This window comes from Lagopus leucura, unplaced genomic scaffold, assembly GCF_019238085.1.
Source record: "Lagopus leucura isolate 7727_CA_CO unplaced genomic scaffold, USGS_WTPT01 Super-Scaffold_100001, whole genome shotgun sequence".
In the NCBI taxonomy this organism is placed as follows: Eukaryota; Metazoa; Chordata; class Aves; order Galliformes; family Phasianidae; genus Lagopus; species Lagopus leucura.
In genome coordinates, this window is record NW_024962262.1 from 70,774,941 (window position 1) to 70,799,155 (window position 24,215).

A 24,215-nucleotide genomic window follows, 5' to 3' on the forward strand; every position below is an offset into this window, starting at 1 on the left:
CACTGCACTGACTGCTAACCACTCATAGTTGTGGTTTTCTGATGAAAGTAGTGTTAAATATGGAAACCACAAGCTGTGAAGAAGTGAATTCAGAATAACTGGCACATCTAGCAAAATGTCATCTGCCCCCCATGAATAAAGTCTGACAAATCAGTATATCTTGTCTCAGTCACTGGTTTGCATCATCTGATTCTTCAAGAAGCATCAGGTTCCCATGATGTTATGTTAGACTTATGCATGAAACATGGACAAAGAAACAAGAATTAAATGCACTCTAACACCACCTGGGGATCATCGTGTGTCCATGCTCATGTAGATCTGGATTTCATTTCTAGTCAGAAAGCTCAGTTCTACTCTAGAGAGGTTAGCAGAATTAACTGCACTGACCAAACTCCATGCTTCTGTGTAGCAACATTAATTATGAAAGTGAATAGTGAAAGTGTTACTATGGTTCCCAGATTCTTTTTTCTCTACACAGACATGGCTGTTAAAGCAACCCTTATGAACACCAGCTGGCTCGCCCTGCCAACCTGATGTTGGTCACAGCGTTGAGTCAAAATGCCCCTTCCTCTTTCCATTAATGGCTGCAGCATAGCAGGGACTGAGGCACTTCTAGGCTTGATAAATTGCAGTTAGGAAGAAAATGGAGGAATGACAGGCAGAAAAACCTGCCCAGCAATATTTGTGTAGTTACACTCTCCTTCCAGACGCATTCAAAATGTCTGTCATCACTGTAAGGTGATGTAGGGTATCTCAGAGTTCTTCACTAAGCAGCCTGCATCAAATGTCCAGCATTTTTTTCTTTGCAAGCTCAAAGACAACAATTTTGAACCCACTAACAATATAGAAATTAAAATAAATAAATAATTTTATAAAGCTTTTAGAATGCTCTGAATCTACAACTCAGCTAGTCTCTTTTTTCCCTCAATTACCTGGTCGCACTAAGCACTCAAGTACTTACTGCCCTTACATCTCTAACATAAATAATGGGGATTAAAGTGGCAGTGTCAGTCAATACTCCTTTTCCCATGCAAATCACAGATGCTATGTTTTTCAAGGCATATACCACTTGTATTTCGGACAGACATTTGCATATATGTACACAGCCTTTTCTTTTTCTCCCACTTTTATGTTCACGTGGTGCCAAAGCAATGTCTCATCAGCAGTGGGAGGAAACGCCAAAATTGTAATTGTTTTTAGCTACATTTGGTAAGATAAAATAACACAAAACAATAAGAAAGTTAACCAGATAACTGCGAAATCTGCCAAAAACGACCAGCTCTTTTCTTCCCATTTACTCAGCAGCTAATGAAAACTTCAATGGCTTCCTACTCACACTGAGCAAACAGCGTGTTTAGAACCAACACAGACATCACAAATCTTAATTTGAGTACCATTTTGATCTTTGCTCTGACGATTTCTGAAAGGCTGTAAAGGCACAATTTGTATTTAGAGAAAAACATGAGTAAGGTACTTCACTGCCCAGTCAAGTAAAGAATCAATTTATCTGCAAATTGAAACAGGACTGCACACATGAAGCTGCATTAAAAACAGGGACTGATCTGTGCTGGGGAAGCTGCACGCACAGACGGGTGTCTCAGTAAGAAGATCCTATCTCAGCTGGAAGAATGCAGCTAAGATATCCAAATTGATGCTAATTTACTTCATACCAAAAGACCTTCTTTTTTTACTCTTCCTGAAATCTGAATACTTTGGGATTGCTAAAAAACATACTTTACTGTTAACCACACTTTCATACCTTTCCCCATTATGTAAAGGACAAAGGTCTATTTTGAGAGTAGCAATTGTTTCCTCACTCACCAGTCCTGCACAAAATATCCTTCTTACCTGCACATGGACTCACTGCAAAGCCCACTCTCCTCTGAGCTCTGTCAAAGATTACATAGAAGCCTTCCATGACCGTAGCACCAATAACCAAAGCATTTGTGGAGGAAGAGATCCCAAATCGGTAGCACTGCAGGTTCTCTCCTATCCCAAGGATGGGTTGAATGTAAAGCTATTAAAATAACAAAGAAAGAAAAGAAAGACAGAGTGTAAGAAGGAACACCACAGAGTACTTACAAGACTTTTTTCGGGTTTTTATAATCAAACACCAAATTCCACTGGAAGTCAAAAGTGAATAGCAGCAAACAGACTTCTGTACATTTAAATCTGATCAAAGCTTACATGCATGTAAAAGCTCTTGGGAGCCCAAGCTTAAATTTGAACACAATCATTCACTACATGCAGAGAACCTACAAGTTCACAAAACCCACTTCTTACTGTATGTTCCACACGGGGAGGATACGTAAGAAAGAATTTGGAACATGAATCCAAATTATAGAAAAAAAATAATATTTAAAACAAAAATATCAGGATAAATTTGATTCAGAAAGCATTCAGTGTTAGCTCAAAGTTCTAGATTCATACATTCAAGCCACATTTTACCTCTTTTCTCCTGGGAGAAGATGAAAGATTGACATTCTACATGATCAATAAAGAAAAAGCTTATCATGAGGCTTCACTATATTTCCAGTTAAAATGTACTTAAAAATTCATTCTCTTATACACTTCTGACCATTCCCTGAGGTAAAAGATTGTATTAGGAATGTTAGAAGATACTGGCCTATATTGCAATCTATACTGGGGTAAAAAAAAGCCAGAGAGCAGAAATAAAAGTGGCACAACGCTATTTTCTAAAAGCTAGAATGAAATATGAATAAAAGATAAACCAACCAAGTTATATGAACTGGTGAAGAGATCAGACAGGCTCCTTGCCAAGAGTATCATTTTCAGGAGAAGTGCTCCAATTCAGAATGCCATGAAAAACAAATCAATTTCCTTCTCCCAAAATTAGAAGATCAAAATGAATAGGAGCACTGTATTGATATATAATAAGGCTAATGCTCAAGAAAACAAAACCAAACCTACTTATTTTTCCTAACAATTTGAAAGAATCATTTCCAACTACATGGGCTGCACTCTGAGGGAAACTTTTGTATTTGGCTTTGGGAGTTGAAGTTTCTTCTAATACACAAGTTTCTTTGTTATTTTTCCTACTTAAAAACTGATCTTTAAAAATGTCATTACAGAAAATTCCCTTGCATGTGATAAGCCAATTTTTATTACCATTTTTAAAGAGCACATGCCTTATAATAGTAAAAAATACAAGCAACACTGAATAAACAAAGAAAACAGACCTGCGGTAGGATAGAGATCCGAAATGACCTGCTGGAGTTCTCATCCCTCATGTAAATAGAGAGTTTGGGAAATAAGGACCAAGGTCTTTCAGTTTTATCCCAGCATGCAAGTTGTGAACCAGACCAGAAGCCAGAAGAGAATTCTTGTATCTATGGAAAAAAAAAAACACGATACATACAGATTACATGCATTTTGATAGATTTTGATAGCTATGACCGAATGCTAACAATTAAAATAAATAAATAGTTTTTGAAAACACAAAGTAAATACAAGCAACATGAATATTTGATGGGATTGCTTCTCTTTCTCACACACACAGTTTTTTACTCAGCTTCAGGGTTTTGAAGCCAAAAGGTATGCGAAAATCTCCCAGCATCCAAGAGACTCAAGGTCTGCTACTCAATGAAAAGAAACACATCTCTATCTCTCTTGCTGCTCTGTCACTCACCACCAGTATGACTTGATGTGCTTCTGAAATAAAAGTTGATTAGCAGTGTTTCTTAATATAGCCATGACATAAACAAAGTGAAAATTAAACCCTTCCAGAGCTTCTTCACCTAAGATAACAATCTTGCCTGGAGTTCTTGCTCCCCAAAGCAAATAAATTTGATGTGCTGCCAGATCAGAGGAAAACATTATTTGCATGCAGTGCTTTGTGTTGGCTCTGACTCCACAATGAAGCAGCATACAAGCCCATATCTTATTACGCTGCTGTACAGCCAAATTATCTCGTACAGGTGCAAAAGATGGAATCCAGCCTCTCTACCCCACTCATTTATAATTATCTGCGATATCGATTATTTTGCAAATATCAGTTCATGCATTATTTATATGGCATTTTACAGGTGACAAGTATTCACGCACACCCACCTTCTTGCCAATGAAATAATTAAGGTTGTATTAGAGACGTTATATTTCCAAGTGCTCATCTCTGTTCTTGGGCCAGCAAACGTACGTTCATACAAACACAGCGTGAGACTTACACAGCCAGCTTTTACACTTAACTCTCAGTGCATGCTTAAGTCTATCTTTTGGTATGGAACCAAAATGCTCTACCTCTCACAGCAGTGCCATGTCAGACCTGCTGAAAACATAGCACTCTCTCCATTTTGCATTGCAAAGCAGAGCTTGTTATCTGAGAAGAGCTCCCAGGCAGCACCCAGACTGGACAGACAAAATCCATCAAGTGCTCTATTTTAAGTGCCTACTTTGATTTTCCAGCGAGGCTGCTTATTACATTGTATTTCCTTTGCCTTACTTCTGTATGCTGAACAAATGCATCGGGAGGCATTTGGTTTTATGATACCTAAAAGGTTATTAAAATAAAGATTTTAGGTTTACTTGAGCTTTCCCTTCTCCAGCTTACTGACTTTGCATTACTTTGATGATGTGAGAAGACATGCTGTTCTGACTTCAGCTCCATGAGGTACAGTCGCTGCGCCTTCCCTGCAACTCATCTCTGCTCATCTGCCAAACCCACCACTCTTCAGACCTTCCAACATCAAACTGCATCTATAACTGCCCCCTAAAAGACTTCAGACCAAATAAGGGCATTTTAAAAAACTCTCTGCACCATTAAAGAGCAGAAAGCTGCAGACTTGATTTTTTTTTTTTTTTTTAATGCAGTTGAATAAAGGAATGGTACATAAGCAGTTATGCCAATAAACCTGAGTGGGCAATAATGTCATGCTGGGAAGCAGGTAACAAGCAGCTAGGAGCAGGAACTTGTTAACCTACTGCACCTGTGGTCAGAGGTATCTGACTACAGCAGTTGGTTTTATGTTTCTGTGATAAATAGCTTGCCAGAAGCACAGACCCCAAAGCAAAGTTGTCATGCCATTGGTACAACTGCTGCAAGTACCCATTTTACTAAAATAACTCTGACAACTCAAGAAACTAATCCTTACATCTTGTTAACTACTTTCTTATTTAGTAGACTATCTCCTTTGTTTAGAGCTGTGCAAATAACTTCTGGTGTGTGTGGAGACAAAGGGATACAACAACAAGGCCCTTGAAATTAAAAAGAAACCCTGTCTGGAAGAGTTTGCTTATGCATTATTAATAGGAAGAACAAAAATCATTAGGCAAAGTGAGAGAGTGGTTCCCCTCTAATATCTTATTGATCTGGCTGCTTACTTGGCATGTGGAAAGCCCATGTTTGAACATCCTCCTGACTCACATCAGGGAAGAGTATGGAGTGCTATGACCCACTCCCCAGGAGGATGCCATGACCACGTTACACAAGCTCTACGGTAGGCTTCTTTCAATTCCCTCCCCCCTCGTCAGCTGCAATTGTTACAAATCAATACTTAAGCACTTTACAAAGAGCAGAACTTTTAACCAGGGAAACTGAGCTCTGTAAGATAATTTGTATATTTATTTTACACACCAGACAACTACAGGCAGTGAATAAACTCTTCATGCCAAATCTCTGCTTTCAGTCAGGAAAAGGGTATCAGTCTTGAACTACAAGCATACAGGTAAGTATGTTGCCTGTCGGACAGCTGGCCAATAGCTTACTTATTACATTTCCTGTGATTTGCACTTCCTACCACTATCTCTTCCTGAAGCCACGACAGAAATATTCAATTTGTTCACATCAAAATATCTGAAATTTATTCCTTTGCTTTAACCTCCTCAATGTTGTTCACTGTATTCAATCAAAACTTATGAATAGCTTTTGTTCACTAGAAAATGTCGCTTCAGTTACTCTACACTCAGATAAATCCACCATGTCCCTGCCCTACTTCTAAAGCCTCCTCTATTTCTAAAGAAAGATGCTTTAAAACATAATTAAATAATGACATTCAAAAGTATCTTTTTTGATATGAATAATCCTGATGAATTGCATCCATTCTATGCAGCAATCAAGCCTATATTTGGAAAGTAACTGCTCGTAGTCGCAGGCTCTTCTGCTTTACAAACACTCTGTTTTGAATGAAAGGACTGATTTTTGGACTCTTAATACCTTCAATAGAAAAATATTGAATTAAGTCCGTATTTCTGAATTGCTTAGAGCAAAATACTCAGTCTCCACACTATTTCTAGCGCATTTTCACATACGCACCTTCTGTCTGGATTTAGACCTCATTTTTCCCACCTCCCTTCCTGTTCTCTCGTCTTCCTTTCCCTTTTCTGTTTCCATCGAATCCATCCATAATTTCTTAACAGAAGTACACCAGGAAAGATTCAGATCCCCTCAAGTCAAAGACCCTATGACTTACAAGGCAGACAAAGAAGATGACAGTCCTTTCAAACATCAAAAGGTTATTTAACATGAATTTAACATTTAAAGCAAAATTAATGGCATTAGCTTACCAGGGATGTGCGAGCTATTGCTTGCACGACAGCACTGAAGACTTTCTGGGGCAGACGGAGGAGGGTGGTCCCACTGTCTACTATTGCCTTATCAGCATTGTACTAGGAAGGAGGAAAAAGGAGGCAAATTACACACTTTAGTTAATGTAATGCAGATTAAACTGTTTCATAGCAATGACAAGGTTGTTCCTTTTTGATAGCTGACTTCATCAGCCGGTATGTCATACCTTTCAGCAGTCATAGAATCATGGAATGGCTAAAGTGCCTTCATGGTTAGCACTGACAAAGGGTAAGCACACTGAAGCACGTGCATGTATGCCTAAGCCCTGCACTGAGGTCTCTGCAATAATGCAAAGTACTCACTCACTCTAGTTCAAATGTCATATAGGAGCTTGCTTTTAATGACTGTTGTTTCTCACTTAAAATGATCAGAGAACATGAGTCCTCTTTACACGTCATGTTTGGTACTGACTCAAGAGTACAGAAGCCAAATGCACACCTTTCTTTCTCATCTTAGGAAAACCACAAGAACACATACAAAAGCAACTACAAAGAAGTCTGAAAATTTCAATCTTGCCTCTTCAAAATCTGTAGATCCTTTAAAAACTATGATTAATTGCAAAAAGAAAGGCATGCAACAGTGGCAGTCATTGGCATTAATTACTTCCCAGCTATGGAAAGTATCAGCTAAGGCAGCAGGATTAGTGTAACTGAAGAGTGATGTGTCTATGGCATAATCAAAAGACACAAGGAAACACACACTATAATCTTTTCAGGAAAAGATCATACGGGAATTAAATTCCAAATACATTGGCTTCCAAATACAAATTGCTGCCAAACAGCGCTGAAAAAAAAGCAAACAGGAAGAGCACTGGTAGGCAACACCTGCCATTTATCCTACACTCAGGAACTTCTCAGGAATTTCTGAAGAGGGGAGAAAAATGTTAAGGCATTTGGAAACACTTTTTAGCATATTTGCACCATAAATATGCAATGGTCAGCAACCCTGAGAGCTACCCTTGAAAGTAAGTAGGTGGGAGGCACAACTAAGAGGGCCAAGCAGTAGCATAAAAACATGTAGAATTCCTTTCTTGTGGATTTCCATGTGGTGTACAGTGTACACTCAGCATGCAGTAACTTCTTGCCTTCTCAGTCTTGCTGGTTAATATTTAAGAGAGTACCAGTGGCAGCTCCCTGCCTTCTCAGTCCTGTTCTGTCAGCAGCACGGACACAGCTGCAATGCAATACTGGACAGATTCTGAGCACTCAAGTGAGAGGGACAGCTTTTTCCTTTCAAGGAAAGGAGTAGTCCCTAGTGACTGTTACAAGAAATGTTCTGCTTCCTAGAAAACAATTAGGAGACGACAGGGCACATAGTTCATCAACACATACAAAGAATTATGTGTTCTCAGCAAACCCATAATTAGTTAACTTTTTATCATTCTAGCCTTCAACTACTACTCTTCTCCTAAAGTTTTGCTGGGAGATTCCTTTAAATCAAGAAATACATTATGCCTTTTGCAGTATTGACTGGCACACTATGCTGATACGTCCAAGGTGAAAGCAAACCACGGCTCAGAAGAGTGACAATAACAGGAAACTTTCGTAACACTACTAGATTTTTAAGTGAGTTGTTTTTTGGAAACAGCATGTATAAAACAGTCGGTACAAGGCCTCCTCTTCAAAACACGTCGACTGTTTTTTAGGACTGGAAAGAAAAGCAAATACAAACATTCTTGCTAGAGGCTCAGCAGTTCTGCATTGCGAGCAATATAATAGGGAGGCATTTGAACAGACCTTGTTCTGCTTATTAAGTAGATTGAAGATGGCATGATTCATTTCAAATACTTTCTACAGAAATATGACTTTTGTATTTTGTGTGGCAATACGTTTATGCTCATAGTCTTTTTATTGTTAATTTTATTTAATATGTATGAACTATAAAAACTTCAGAATTATCACATTCTACTGATTTCCAATGAAGAGGAAAAGTGACAGCTAAGACAGGGTGTCTAATGAAAAGAGGGCATGAAAATCACCAAACTAAAATCAAAACATGAATAGCAACAGGCAACAGCAAGAACCAAATGAAACACACACATACACACATATCCTCCAGAAAAACATAAAACAGCTTTGGAACAAAAAAATCCAGCAGCACAGTTTTATTAGACTGATCCAGAGACAGCAGAAAATTTTTTCTAATAAGAACAGAAAACATAACCATGAGGAATAATAATTAGCAAGGCTGAAGTGAACAAAATTTAGTTTTCATTTCTTTGACCATGAGACTCTTTTTGAGAATCAGCATCTGTGCGGGAGAGATAGGATGCACCCTAGCAGGGCAAACACATTTTTGCCAGGCTGACCTTGTAAAGAGGGCTTTAAATTAGGAAGGACTACGATAGGGGGGAAGCAACCAGAAGCCCAATAAAGGAGTGATGCATAGGCCTGCTGAACAAGTGACATGGAGTGATGTGATAGGGTGGGATCACAAAGTCAACGATATGGGGCTTGAGAGAGGTCACATCCAGCACTTGCAGGCAAAACAAGGAAATGCCAACATGGCAACATTATGGAGAATTTATCAAAAGCATTTTCTAGGGACTTAAAATGTGTGGGTGCCCCTCTTAAGTGCCTGTACACTAACATAAAAAATATGGGAGTAAAAAAGATGAGTTAGAGATGTGTTTATCCTTGCAGGGCTTTGATCTTATTGGCATCAGGGGGATGTGGTACGATGGCTCTCAGGACTGCAGTGTTGCAATGGAAGAATGCAGGCTCTTTAGGAAGGACAGGTAGGGGAGATGAGGAAAATATGCTACCCTCTAAGTCAGTGACCAATAGGAGTGCATTAAACTTGGCCTGGAGGATAGATTAGGAACTGACTGAGAACAGATGGGTCAGGATTAAAGGGAAGGCAAGCAGAGGTGACATTATAATGAGGGTCTGCTACAGGCCATCTGATCGAGAAGAATAAGTGGATGAGGTTCTCTACGCCCAGATAGGAACAGCCTTTCATTTGCAAGCCCTAGTTCTGATTGTGAACATCTATTACCCCAGAATCTGCTGGAGGGACAACAAAGCAGTGCATAAACAATCTAGGAGTTTCCTGGACTGCACTGGTGAAAACTTTATTCTCCAAATTGTAGAGGAGCTTTTTGAGAGAGGTGCTCCACTGGACCTCGTTTTCACCAACAAGGAGGGACTGGCAAGGAATGTGAAGCTCAAGGGCAATCTTGGCCACTGTGGGCATGAGATGATGGAGTTCACCATGCTTAGGACTGTGGGTAGGGCACCCAGCAAACTCACAAACCTGGACTTCAGGAGAGAACATTCTAGCCTCTTCAGGGGTCTGCTCAGCAAAATACCACAGGATAAAGCCATAAAGGGAAGATGGGCAATGGACACAAACTGGAATACAAAAAGTTCAATCTGAACATCAGGCTTCTTTACTGAGCATGTGGTGGAGCAAAAGAACAGGTTGCCTAGAGTGGAATTTCCTTCCTTGAAGACTGCCCTTCTCAGAGTTCAAGAAACATCTGGACAGTGCTCTCAGAAATAATGATTTGATTTTTGGATTGTCCTGTGTGGAAACAGGAGTTGGACCCAGTGGTCCTTGTGGCTGCCTCCCAACTCAGGATAATCCAAGATTCTGTGATGTTCAAAAGCCATCTGAACACCTGATGGAGGTGACACTGCTTGAGCAGGAGGTTGGAGCAGATGACCTCCAGAGATCACTTTCAACCTTAACCATTCTGTGATTCTGTGAAAAGTGAACTTCAAAAATAAAAAAGAAGCATGAGCCTAGATAGTCTGGGAAGCTTCCACAGAAAATACCTGCCTACTGCCATTATGAATTATGTGCTTAGATATCTCCAGAGTTCATTGCAAAATATTCTCTTTTCTCTATTTGACCAGAACTGTTTTAAAAATCCTTTGGTTTGATTTTACAGAGTGTTATAGAAAGTCTTCTTAAATCAGTGCAGTATTTTCAGTTTTTAGACATCTGCAGTACATCTGAAACTAGTTAAGGGGTTCAGCCCTTCCAAACCACAGCAGCTTTATTTTCAGCGAACTGTTGACAAAATAATTATAACTTGGTTCTTTATTTACTGCAAGTACTATCAACAACTCTGAACTTCTCTTTCAAGCACTTTTATCATGTACATGCCAAATATATATTTTAGCATGGACGTACATTTCACATGGTTTGTTCATTTCCTTTCAAAGTCACTATGCAGTCTTAATTCTAAGAGGAGCTTGCAAGGTCAAAAACAATTAGTTGGATGCTTTTTTAAAAAAAAATATGTTTTATATAGACGGAAACAGATTACTGCAAATACCTCTCTGCAATCCAATTCAAGATTCTGTCCTCCAACCTCCAGCTTGAGAATTTCAACCTGATAATACCACTCCTCTTTGATAGGTGTGTACCATATATTACCCTTGTAGAGACTTGGTTCAATGCCACCTAGAACCTGAGTGAAAATGGAAAGAAATTCACATGCTTAAGAATGACAGGTGTTTACCTTTGGGGTAAGTACAGGAAAAAGGGGAACGCTTCGCTGTGATACAGAGGGCATCAAAATTTTTAATTTAGCACCTTTTCCAGTCATTTTGCTAACAAATTCTTTACCAATAATAAAGAAATTTGAAACATTTAGAAATTAAGAAGATACTGCTTCAGTACACCAAAAAAATCCTACCATGGGGCAAATTTCCAGCACCTTCTACAAATTCACACTGATTTTCTTACAAAAGATCTATGTTTCAGATCAAAACCATGCCTTCAGTTGTTTAATCTAGGCAATGTACAAAACCGGGATGAAATAGTAAAACCTGTATATCGTAAATTCACTTTATCAGATCAAAATAGCTTTAATACTGCTTAACAACAATTCATTCACATAAAAGAGGGAATATGATCATCATGTAATTGCTATCATCATTAGCTTCTGTCAAGACTTACTTTGAAGCTTGTGACAGCGTACTAGACCATCATGCTTTGAACTCTACTAACGTAAGTTCTCATAGGCATTATCTATCTCAAATGTGTTAACATTTACAGTAGCACGTGAATTTACAGCAGATTATTTGCAATTAACTCCTGTGCTGATATGCTTATTTCAGCATAAGAGTTATTCCAAATCATTACCTCAAATGAACAATATCCAGTACTTTGAACCAGTAAAATGGATGCAAAAACTTCCCTGATTAACAAGGGGAAGATCCAGTTCTCAGATTTTATCCTTTGCTATGCTGTCTACAAAAAAAGACAAAGAGCCTTGATTCCTCTCCCCCTTTTCACATCATATAAAAAAGTACTTTCACATTTTGATAGCTGAATAGAGGACCACTCAGCTTGAGAAAGGTAGCACAATCTTCCCTGAGGAAATACAATTGGTGAGGAGGGACACCACAATTTTTTTTTTTTCTGTGCTAAAATTAAAACTTCAAATGCAAAAGTTTATTCAAACTCAAGAGATTAAAAGACAATAGAGAATGAAAATAACAAGATGCTTGAGTTTTGCCTAAGTGCTTAACTTCACCTCAAAAAATTATAAAACATTTCGTACATTTAACCACTAAATTTAGTAGTAGGATAATCATAGAAAAAAGGGAGAGAGTTTAACAAAGATGCATCTTCCCTCTCAGATTGACAGATACCCACAAGACTACCTCCGTTGGTACCACTTCCAGAAACAGGCAGTCCAGCACCACACATCTGCAAGGAGAAAATGTTGGGGATCTTTGCCTGCCTCACAAGAGAATCAAAGAACGTCTCCACAGAACTTGAAGGCTTGAAGGTGTAGAAAAACAGAAAGAATTGCAGAAGTATTAATTACAAAGTTTCCTTAGTAATGAGCAAGTCATTTAAACAAGACTACTTTTCACAAGTAAACTGAATTTCTGACAAGCAAGTGATGAAAATCCTAGATATTATGTATCATTAAAAAAAAAAAAAAACAACACCTGTAATTTTTTTTTTTTTTTTTTTTTTTTTTTTTTTTTTAAAGCAGTTTTAATCTGTACCACTGTCAAAGAAATCTCTAAAGCATGAGATTATTTTCCAACTGCAGTTTTGGGACTCGAATACTTATTTCAGTTTCAGGTAAAAGCTCTCATCAATACTTTCTGTCTGGAAAAGGACTTCAGTTATTAGAATGCTCAAACGTGACTTTCTTTTTCCATCTCCTATGGTTAAAAGGACAGACTTTAAAGTGTGGAATTGCAGCTTTTAAACATAATTTAATTCTAATGAACTTTGAATTTGATGGCTTTATTTCCTCTTCTTTCTTCTTAAGAACTTTATATTCAAGTTCAACTGGTTAATGACTAGCTAGTTCTTTGCTACGCTCTATGCCATACTTGCCTTTGCCTTGAAGTACTACAATTTCACTGTAATTCAGATTTCTATGCAGTTACATCTGATGACAGGCAGGTCCACTGATTAGCTTGTGAGGTGCCAACTGCTCTTACTACACAAAGCATAGTGCAGCCTCAGAAGCCAACAACACTGAAGTCTTCAGAAGAGGAGAAAACTAAATATCCTGAACACGCTATTTGCCCAAAAGCAGAGTCTTAGAAGCAGCTCCTCTTTGTCTGTCTGATGACAATGTATGACAGCTGCTGAGGTAAAGTCAATAGAACGATCACACAGCTCTTGAATAAAGCATTTTAATTCCAGAGTTGGCAGACAGTTCTGAATCATCTGTTCTAAATGGATACATCTCAGTTTGTGAATTTCTCAGACAGTTCTGTGTAGGTTGAAAGCTATGACTGTGTAGCGCAACAATTACAATGTCAGTTTTAGATTACAAGCTTATACATTTTAGGTTTTAATTTAAACTTCTATCTGAATTTCTTACCTCATAAGAACAAGATGCATTTGGTTATATGTTCATGAAAACACGGTAGCTAACGTTTGTACTGAAACTACCCATATACACCTTCTGTCTCAACTTCTACTTGATGAATGGGGAATGTCTTAGAATGAACTGCCAAGGGCTTTTACAAAAGATTCAGCAGTCTGCTGACAAGTCTTGAAGGAGATTAGCAGAGCACTAATAAATGCTTTCTGCACATACACCAGAAGCCTTATAACTTTTACTCCTATCCTCCTTGTATTACAAACTCTTAAAAAGTTTATTTATTCCAGATGCGTTAAAATTAGAACCTTCATCATCAGAAAAGCCTAAATCCACATATGAAACTGGGATACCATCACAACCCAATTTATTCTTTCAATATTTTAACAAATCTGAAGGATCCTTAGGATAGAGTCACTGGAAGGGATGAATCTCATGCTGACAGATCATCATCTGTCCTCTTTAATATTTACATTTCTATTTATTGTCATTGTGAAAGATAAAAGCTGGGGAAAAGATGACTTACCTTGGCTAAGGTGTCATAAGCAAGACCAAGAATTCCATGCCATTTAACCCCTGGTAAGAAGAAATTCTCCGATTCAAGAATGGTAGCGATGTTGATGGTGTAGCTGCCATCAATCCCCTTTGGGATAGTAATGACATCTGTGCCCAGCACTCCAGTCCAGCTTCCTTGACTATACTTAACTGTGACTTCAATCCCTTGTGATTTGTATGTACTTGACCTTTAAAAGGAAAAGATACAATTACGTGTGAGCTGCTTATTTACAATTTAAGACACCAAAGCACTGCCCAATCTTCATTTTTCACAGATAGGAAAAAGAAAGTACAATCTGTAAAGTCAGTCACGTATACATACAGAAGAAGGGGGATGGACTTTAAAGGAAGTAACAGTCAATTATGATAATAATTAAAAGCAAACCCTTGAGCCCCTACCTGAAGCCTTAAATGACTCAAATTTCCTCTCCCATTTTTTTAAATTTAATGTAAGGTTTTGTGCCATCTAGAGCAATGTGTCTCCGACTCAAACTTGTCCATCAAAATAGGAGCAATAATTTTTAATTGGAGATGGAACGTACTAAGTAGTGGTAAGAAATAAAAAGCTTGTGAATTCAAATCTAAAATTGAAATACCAAGATAACCGGATAGCTGTAGACTAATATCTCATTAATATTATTAAAATTCCATTTTGGATAAACGAGAATATTACTGTGAGTTAAGCAGTAAGATACACACCGAAATCTGCAGTCTGGCCTGTCCATAAAGAAGTTAATAGATCTGGATTTCACTAACAAATGATTCACTAACTTGGAGAATGAAAGGGAGGATTTCCTTCTAGACCAAGATAACAAAAGCAAAGGAGCAAAGAAAATAAACCCTGGGTAGAAAGCTTAGCAAAAACATCACAAAAAAACATGAAATTTTTCATTTTAAAAACCTGCAGTATAAACATAGCAACTACCCTCCATCTGCATCACAAATAAGGAGCAACAGAACACCTAGATAGATCCCTTACAATCTATTTTTGGTCCCATTCCTTGGCATGCAGTTTCTTGTTCTAAAGAGCAAAATGACCATGCTTACTTCATCGGAGCAGACTTTCAGCTTGACAGCCTTTTTAAAAGTAAATCTAAAAAAAATTACATGCATGTAACACAATAGAAAGTAGAGGTCATTTATCAAGTGCGGACAGCTTTATCCGCCCAGCCTTAACCTAACAGCTGCTCTGACAGAAGCTGCCGTGAAGCCTTGAAGTCCTTGACTGCAGTGCAAGAGATGAGAGCTCACTGACAAGAGCTGACCTGGAGAGCTGCTTCTCCTGGCCTGTGAGCTGCCATCCTTACCTGAGCCAGCCAGAAAAAAAGATTGGAGAATTTTGCCTGCCATGGGGAACACCATTCAGATGGGTACACACATACTCCCACCTTTTTGAGCACACACACCTTGTTGGGCAATTTCACCAAATGCCCATACAAGTGATCCTCCTTCCAAGTTAATGGAGGAAAGAGGCCAAGCTATAATCATAGAATGATAGAATGGCCTGGGTTGAAAAGAACCTCAAAAATCATGTAGTTTCAACACCCCTGCAGAGAGCAGGGCCACCAACCACCAGACCAGGCTGCTCAGAGCCACATCCAGCCTGGCCTTAAATGCATCCAGGGATGGGGCATCCACAACCTCTCAGAGCAATCTGTTCCAGTGCATCACCACCCTCTGAGTGAAAAACTTCTTCCTAATATCTAACCTAAACCTCCCCTGTCTTAGTTTAAAACCATTCCCCCATCCTGAGTAGCTCTTGATATTCCCAGTGCCTAGCCCTTCAGGGAGCTTCAGGACTCAGTGGCTTGTAACATCCAAGACAGTAGAAATAAATGAGAAAATAGGCTGCACTGATTATATTTCAAAATGCACAAATTCCAGAGTTACTGGCACTTACTATCTGTATCTGGTCATCTCTACTGCTGTTTTAGTGTGCTTTGTAATTTTGCTTTTCCGTGACATTTAAACAAAGGGACATCTCTGCTCAGTCAGGGTCTTCAGAGCATTACTGTGATACTGGCAGTACATTTTATAAATCAAAACAGAGTCTGAATAATTAGCAACATAAGAGAAACCTGTGGGAGAACATGGAAAAGGAAGGGAAAATACAGGGCTGGTCATGTTGAAAAGTGTCTGGCTGTGCAACAGAAGAATCATCTGAAACTAGAAAGATAGGTGAGTACTGGAACAGTAACACAAAGCCAGTCTGCAAGTACAGACTCTGCATGACCAGCAACAATAGCAGCACATATCTGTTCTTCCATGAGCACTAATAGGCTCATGGATTGAGCTCTGGAACAGGATACAAAAGGACTGGGCTCATCACCCAGTACTGTTGATGAATTCCTCTGCACAAAGGCAGACAAGTCACTTCCTCCCCTCTGTGCTTCCCCTCCTGTAGAAATGTGTATGAGGCTGTTCATCGCACTGGCAAAGCACACAAATGTCACACTGAAGAGGAAGCCTTATTAATTATTTCAAGGAGAAAAATTCCTAATGTGGGAGGGATCTGACATCGTCCTTGTGGCAGTAATTATATTCTGTTCTGCAAAAACATTTCCTGCTACATCTTATTGACTGTAATCAGCCCATGCTTTTCCAACTCACTGATCCAAAAGAAGAAAATGGCTTTAGAGGTCAAAACTAGAGAGTTGTTCTAATTCACATGCAGAAAGTTTTAAAATAAATGCACAGCACATCAATTCCAAACAAGCCATTTTGACTATGAAACAAATATAAGAAATCCAGCTTTTTCAGTGGGATGGAGTTGTCCTGGTTTCAGACAGGACAGAGTTGATTTTCTTCATAGTATATGGTATGACGCTAGGCTCTGGCTTTAGGAGAAAAACAATGTTGATAATGCATCGATGTTTTAGCTGTTGCTAAAGAGAGTCAAGAACACTTCCGTTTTTCAGCTTCACACACTGTTCTGCCAGTGAAGGGGATGGAGGTGGCCACAAGGAGCTGGGAGTGGTCAGAACCAGGACAGCTGATTTAAACTGGTCAAAGGGTATAAAGGGTATTCCATACCATATGATATCACATGAAAAAGCTGAAAAAGCTATAAAAGTGAGGGGAGTATGCCAGGGGACTTCTGCTGCCAGGGGACTGGCTGGACACTGGTTGGCAGATGGTGAGCAATTGCTTTATACATCACTTGTTTGTGGTGTATGGCTGCTTGCGGGGTTACACCACAAGGGTGTTTCTTTGCAGGAAAAAGGCCTACCAGAAGAAGGTCCTGTGGTACTACCACTCCTCTCACCCTCTCCTCAGCAGTTAAATGTTTTCTCTCCAGAGCAGCCGACAGAAAATTCTCAGACCTTGAATGGCTCTCCAGTCTCAGCTTAGAACTCTAGTAATGGGTTCATTACCATATGTAGTTAATCTTCAATACCAGCCTACAGCACTGAACAAAACACAGTCAAAACATTTCTGTGGTCATTCTACACTTAAAGGAAGCTCAACAGAGCTACAACAAAACCACTGTGCATAAAGCACTGTTTAATTCTGACCTCACCAAACATGCAACTCCTCCTTCATTTCATGCACTCCCATTGCCACTCTGCATAAAACAAGCCTTTAGGTTTTCCTGTCTGCCCTTTTTTTCTCCCTTTTTTTTTTTTCTGAAGAAGCAAATAATCTTTACAACCAGCAATGGCGAAGAAGAGATGGAAAACGGCAACTGACCAAAAGATCTGAACAGATGTTTTCATTCCCTCCAGTGATAGATAGATGGCACAAGACAAGTGATTCAGAGACAATGACTTTAAGACAAAGTGAAAAAGAATACTGAGCAACCAACCTAGTTGTCTACAGGCTATTCCACAACATAAATTACTAATTTTTAACCAAGGAGCCCATCTAATTTGAAGGGGTTCCAGAACAAGTTTCTAATTCACCCTGAACCATAAAATACGCAGGGTACACAGCCAAACTTGCAGGACCACAATGTAAAGCAGAAGCTTACTTTTGCCAGCAGGTATACAATTTATTGCATAATCTCAACTTTTTTTTCCTTGTAATTTTCTTACCCCACCTAACTCTTGAGCAGTTTTTTCTTTAAACTTTAGACTGTGAGGCAGTGGTACTTACACTGAAATAAAACTGGATACCAATTCTGAGTTCTGACAGCCCATGTATGTCATTCTCTTATGCGCTGTTACAACGCTAAGGCTGATTTAGTTTTAAGTCTGAAAACCACTTTATAAATTTGTTTAAGTAGCTCTTTTTATCATAACTAGCATATTCAACAAAAAATACTTATTATTTTGAATAGTATGAGAAACAAATGCCATAACTTTTTTTTCTTTCCAGTTTATGAGGCCACTTCTCACAACATTATATATCTTGGTGACTTATGAAGTATGAACATCAATGCCAGAACTTTTCACAGCAGAATTTTCTAAGAGCCACTCAAAAACCCAAGTTGTTAGCGAATTCATGAGAATAGCTCTGCTTGTTTTGTATGGAAAACCTGAGATAATTAAACAATGCAACTATATGACAAGAAAACATAATACGAGTAAACAAATTGGTTACAAAATTGCTCAAGGAAGGTTGTTCTGAACAAAACACATGCCAAGTTCCTCAAGACTCTTGAAACAAATATGATACCTTTCCTATGCACTCTCCCCAGTTTCTGTTCAAAATCAATCATGCATTTAATTTAATATTTTGATCATTTGAAAAAAATTAAAATAAGATGTTGGCAATCAGGAAATTCATACTCATCATAATGTTTCTCCAACACAATATTCTAATAAGTGTTTACTGAGTTAGAACTCAGTCCCAGTAATTTTACTAATATAACAAATTACTAACCCTTCTTTTCTCTTGCCTTCAATTTCCAGTTTATGACTTTGATATAAAAGCACTTTATGATGAGAAAGGGAAAAACTACAGAAATAAGTATTAGATGAGAGACAATGTCTTTATTTAATTTTGAAGTGTCCTACATAGAATGGAAGAAAAGTGCACACAAACTATTTGCTTCACTTGCACATGGGTAAAGATCACACTGCAGTCATTTTACAGACCTGGCTGACATAAAAGCAAGGCCCCTGCCTACCATTTATGCAAAATCACCGATAATCAGGGAAAGTGATCTGATTGCCAGGAAAAGTCTAGTCTCAAAAATAGATGAGCAATGAGCCTATAGGCCCAGTGACTTCACCTCAGCTCAGGAAGAGTCACAGAGAATCGCTTGCTGGAATCCATTCCCAAGCACACAATGGACAAGAAGGTAAAAAGGGACTCTGTAACTCTGCAAGGAATTTCACAGGCATACCACGTGTGAACAACTCCATTGCCCTCTACACCAAGATGACTGGCTACACAGATGAGGAGAGATCAGGGGCTGTAGCACGTCTTCACTTTAGTCAGACTGCTGACACCACCTCCCACAGCATTCCCATTTAGAAGCTGAGGATGTAGAGCTGAATGAACAGACCACTGGGGGTCTGAAAATGGGCTATACCTCCAGGCCTAAAAGAGTCAGTGATCAATGGCTCAGTGTCAAGCTCATGACATACAGAGTGCATGACATCAGTGGGGAGAAAATTTTTGTGAAGAACTGACATGATGGACAGACTGCACCCTCAAGCAGATTACCACAGGACACTACCTTAAAGAGCGTGCTGAATGGCAGAGCTTGAATCCAGGGCAACTTTGAAAAATGGGAAGAGTGGACCAACAGAAACCTCATTCATTCAACAAGGAGAAGCATAAAGTTTTGCAGCTCAGGTGAAACAACTCCACACACTGGGATAGGCTGAGAAGCAACAGAAAGGGATCTCAGGTGATGGTAGACACCAGAATAAGAGCCAGCAGTATACTTGCACTGTGCATACAGCAACTACAACAGACTGCATTTGGAGGGCAACAGTCAATATATCTAAGCAAGTTTATTATCCTTTTCTGGCCAGCACTGGTGAGACCACAACTGGAATATTGTAGCCAGCTGTATGAAGCCAGTTAAACAGGCATGTGGAGAAATGGACTGGTAGAGGGCTGCCAAATAGGTCAGGGACCTCAAGAAAGGACCTATGAAAAGTTAAGTGGATCGTGGCTTGTTTTGCAAATGAAGCTAAAAGGAGAATTCATAGCAGCTTACAACCACTTAAAAGATGGCTACAGAAATGACACAGACAACTTTCTTTGTCAGGGTTAACATCCTTTTGTTAAGTACAGTTTGGATATTATGAAGCATTTCCTCTACAGGAGAGCATGGCACATGAGTGAAGCACACTGCCAGAGTTCATGAATTCTCCACCCTCAGAGGCTTACAGGACTTGGCAAGAATCAGCCATGGTTGATCCATTCTAGTGACAGCCCTTGCCTCAGTGGGAATACGTAACAGGTGACCTACAGAGTTTTCTTTCAATCAGTATTTAAATGCCTTACTGATTACAATGGGGCCAAGATGTGCTCCAGCTGACATTTATGCCTTAACTACCTGAAAGGAAAGAAGCTTGATGTAGCTGGGTTCAAGCGTGCTAATGGCTGCACTTCATTCTGAGCAAATTCCAGTTCTGCATCAATCCAACCCAAGCTAGGAACTGCTATCACAATTGCTTGCTGCTATTACTGAATTCAAATCACTTGGTAAAGTACCCTTAACTCTGCAGGGCCTAATTTTCAAGGTTTCATCATTAATTTTGTATCAAAGTTCTAAAAACACAATGTACACAGAGAACACTGATAAGAGGCTGTAACCTTCAAGTGATTTCATAGCATTCTCAATACACAGTCTCTGTTGTTGTTGCTGTTTGCAATGGTGTGTGGTTCTTTTAAGAGAGGCCTTGCCTGTCCAGACAAAGTAACATCACTGAAAAGAAAAGTGAGGAGGAATACTTCAGCTTTTAGTTCCTGACAATTCAGTTTTCTTGTAATTACAGCCACCACCTATGGAAAGGGATAGCTAGCAAGTAAAATTCTGCAGTAGCACAGAAATAGTATTCAAGTGCTAATTCTGGACTTTTCAGACCTATGTGGAACATCTCTGCCAACAGCTGAATATGTGACAGGAGGTATGGTTATTCTACTGGGCAGCATGGAAATACTGGCTTTGCCTCCGTCACCAGTGCATCTTATTAGAAAAAAAAGCAACACCCTGTGGTAAAACACATGAAGAGGTAAAGAAAATGTTAATGTTCTCCTCACCATCAGACCTTCAAGTAATTTTATCTACATGGTCAGCTAAAGATAAGCACTCTGATTTGTAGAAATGTACCTGAAGTAATTGAAACTAGAGAAGGGCTGAAAGGAAAGATGAAAGGAGGATGAATTATTTGCACAGTGCTGTGTTTGGCTGTGACTAATGTCAGCTCTTGTTAAACAGCAAATTTTGTGTGTAACAGGTGCTAAAATCTCCAAGTTATATCTTACAAATACCCAAACTGGGCCTATCCCAAACAGTGACTGAAGACCTTGTCCAAATTAAACAACAAATTAGTTTTTGACTGATTAATTTTGGTTTTAGATAAAATGTCAAGCAGTAGATAAAGTTAGTGTTAGTTATTGTTTTTAAACAAAAGGAAAGTAATTTTAAACTTCTAATTCCTTCCAAGACCATTTGGACAAGAAACTGGTTGAAGTTGGTGTGATCTTGCAAATAATTTTTACACTATAATCTTCCTTTTTCCTCAGCTCTAATTAGCACAGGGCCCAGATCTGTTTTGCTGTCATTATTTCATCACCAGATCATTTTGCTGTCACTGGGAACATTTGAGGTGTCAAATGGTGGACTCTGCACTGGGGACAGCTGACCTTCTGGTTCAGGAAGAAAACCCTCTCAGGAAGAAACCCACTCTCAACGGGATGTCAGAGAAGCCCCATGAACTTCCTGATCATCTTCTTATGCATCGAGTAGTCAGAATCTCAAAGACATCCTATCCCACCACTGCGTGCAGAACAGGTACTTACAGCTCTGTATTGAAGTAGGAGGTGACATCAGGATCAGGCACACCTGCTACAGCAAAATTACTGCTCCCAGTGTCAACCAGAATATTTAACTGCCGAAACAGAAGAAAGGAGAGGTGGTTTTCATATTCAACTAAACAAACAAAAAATCATCAAAGCTTTTTTGTCTAAACTACCTTTAGTTTAAAAATGAAGGTGGAAGTTGCTCTGAAAAAATAAATACAAAGTGTTAACCTTTGGGGAAGACACGTTGCTTGTGGACCCTCCAGAACAGCTGATTATAATGCAATGCTTTAAAATAGCCATGGTTGTGGAAGGGAGAATACCCACCAAGTCCGTATTTGCATAGCAAATGAATTTATGAACACCTCAAACTTCTTTTTGGCCCAATCCATGTGTGTCAGCAACCTGCCTTGTCTAGGACACATACTGCTTTGTGACCTGTTTAAAGCACTGCTTGCTGTAGGGCTGATGAGGTTTCTAGGTGGGGGGCTGAGTGCCAGTCAGAGCAGAAATAAGCATAAACATGAAGTTTGGAAAGCATAAGAAGAAAGTATAACTCCTTCCGAGCAGCAGTACCCTACCACAATCTTCACTGCCTGGGTACAGGAGGCCAGATTTATAACACAGTGAAAAGCACTGACTGGAAGGCAGCCTTAGAGTGGGCCACTTGTTCAGTTAATTGGGAGGATAATTTATGCCAAAAATTGACTAATAAACACAGAAAAAAATGAAATTCTCTCTTTCTCCATTTGGCTCAGGTGACCAGTCTGGTTCACCACAGCTGTGGGAAAATGCTTGTACTAGCAAAAAGCAGAAGGTCACAGCTGTGAATTTGTTGAGATGTGGGATCACCTTGAAACTACAGCTTGGAGTGCCATTAAATGATAATTTAAGCCAGAGACTGTACCACTACCAAAACTGGTGGTCATGCTTTTGCCTGCTCTTGGCTGTATGTTTCCCACGGCTTCTTGGCACAAGCACTAGTAACCATGTGGCTGTGCTGCAGATCAGATCAGTTTCCTCACCTACAGTTACAAAAAATTAGTCATCTATCAACTCAGACAGCTACTTGACAGGAGATGGTAGGAGCAGATACTAGAAAATGGTGATTGCCTCCTTTGGTGTCAATGTGGTCTCAGATTGGCCCCAAAAAGATTGTGAAATCATGCTCCAGGCCACAGCAGACACCTGCACCTATAACAATGTTAAGGAATTAAGAATTTTCCAGTAGGAGGGAGAAATCAGGACTGGTTTGCCTGTGCTTTGAATAAAACTTGAGCTCACTGCTTCTGTAGCCCTTGTCAGTACTTAAGACTCAAGACTGAGCACCAAAAGCAGATGTGGGAAGGGTAAGAAAGATACAGTAAATGAGCTCAGTGTTGACAAAAGAGGTGGAGAAAAAGGATCGAGTTCAGAAAGGAGCATAAAGAGAAAGGAGGATAAAGCATTTGGAGAAGACACGCTGAATACTTCTTTAATAGATTTTACAATGAGCATAGACCAAAAAAAAAGTGTGAGCTGATGTTTGAAAACATTTTTGGTTTGCACATGGAGAGAAAGGAAACAGCGGGTTGCCCTTGTTTGACCTAGCTAATGCAATATGGGACTGCAGAGATCTGAAGAAAACAAACTCAAAACCAACTAGTAATGTGTGGGGCTCTCTTTTGAACTACATGCACTTGTCATTGGCATTCCCAGTCCTAATCATGCAAAAACGTTAAGAATAAATATAAATAAAACCACAACCTTAGTCAAGTTATTTACCTACCTCACTGCATCTCAGATTTTAGTCTAAGTGGAGACAATACATTAAAATTTATTTTGTAATCACACACAAGCTAGACAGACTTTTAAAAACAAAAGGACATATTTAAGTTCACCTGGCTTCAGGAACTGAGGCTCTGAAAGAAAATGAGAACCTCTGAGGCATGACTTGCAATAAAATCCACAGTTTACTTCATACATTGTTTTGCTGAGATTAAAATCTAACATTCTGCCAACTACCTATGAAAGTAAGAGTTATTCCTTTTTTTTTTCCCCCCCCTTTCCCCTCTGGGATAGAAATCATATCAAAAATAAATAACAAAGAGCAGTTACAATGCATGCATCTATCAGGACCAACAAAAGTTGCCTCAAAGGGGTGCTGCAGGGCTTAAATTAATTAGCATTATCAAGGCAGTCCAGAATGTTTGAATAATGGGCACTGTATATCAGCTGCATAAATACATGTAGGTGTTGCCCTAGCCTCAGTAATATGCATGACGCTGTACATGGAGGAGGACTGGAAAAAAAACCACGTGAACAAAAACTCAATCATTAACTAACGGCACATATGGAAGATAT

The 24,215-nt window shown here is 39.1% G+C and overlaps 1 protein-coding gene across 1 annotated transcript in view; it reads right to left on the minus strand.

The window, feature by feature from the left end:
- Positions 1–24,215, minus strand: part of BACE2 (beta-secretase 2) — a 51,155-nt gene that overhangs the window by 5,158 nt on the left and 21,782 nt on the right. The window contains exons 2-8 of the mRNA XM_042867873.1: positions 21,873–21,961; positions 13,918–14,134; positions 12,194–12,322; positions 10,866–11,000; positions 6,520–6,621; positions 3,201–3,350; positions 1,849–2,017 (exon numbers count right to left, since the gene is read on the minus strand). Of these exons, the coding sequence (XP_042723807.1) occupies positions 1,849–2,017; positions 3,201–3,350; positions 6,520–6,621; positions 10,866–11,000; positions 12,194–12,322; positions 13,918–14,134; positions 21,873–21,961 (991 nt within the window). The remainder of the gene's footprint in view (positions 1–1,848; positions 2,018–3,200; positions 3,351–6,519; positions 6,622–10,865; positions 11,001–12,193; positions 12,323–13,917; positions 14,135–21,872; positions 21,962–24,215) is intronic.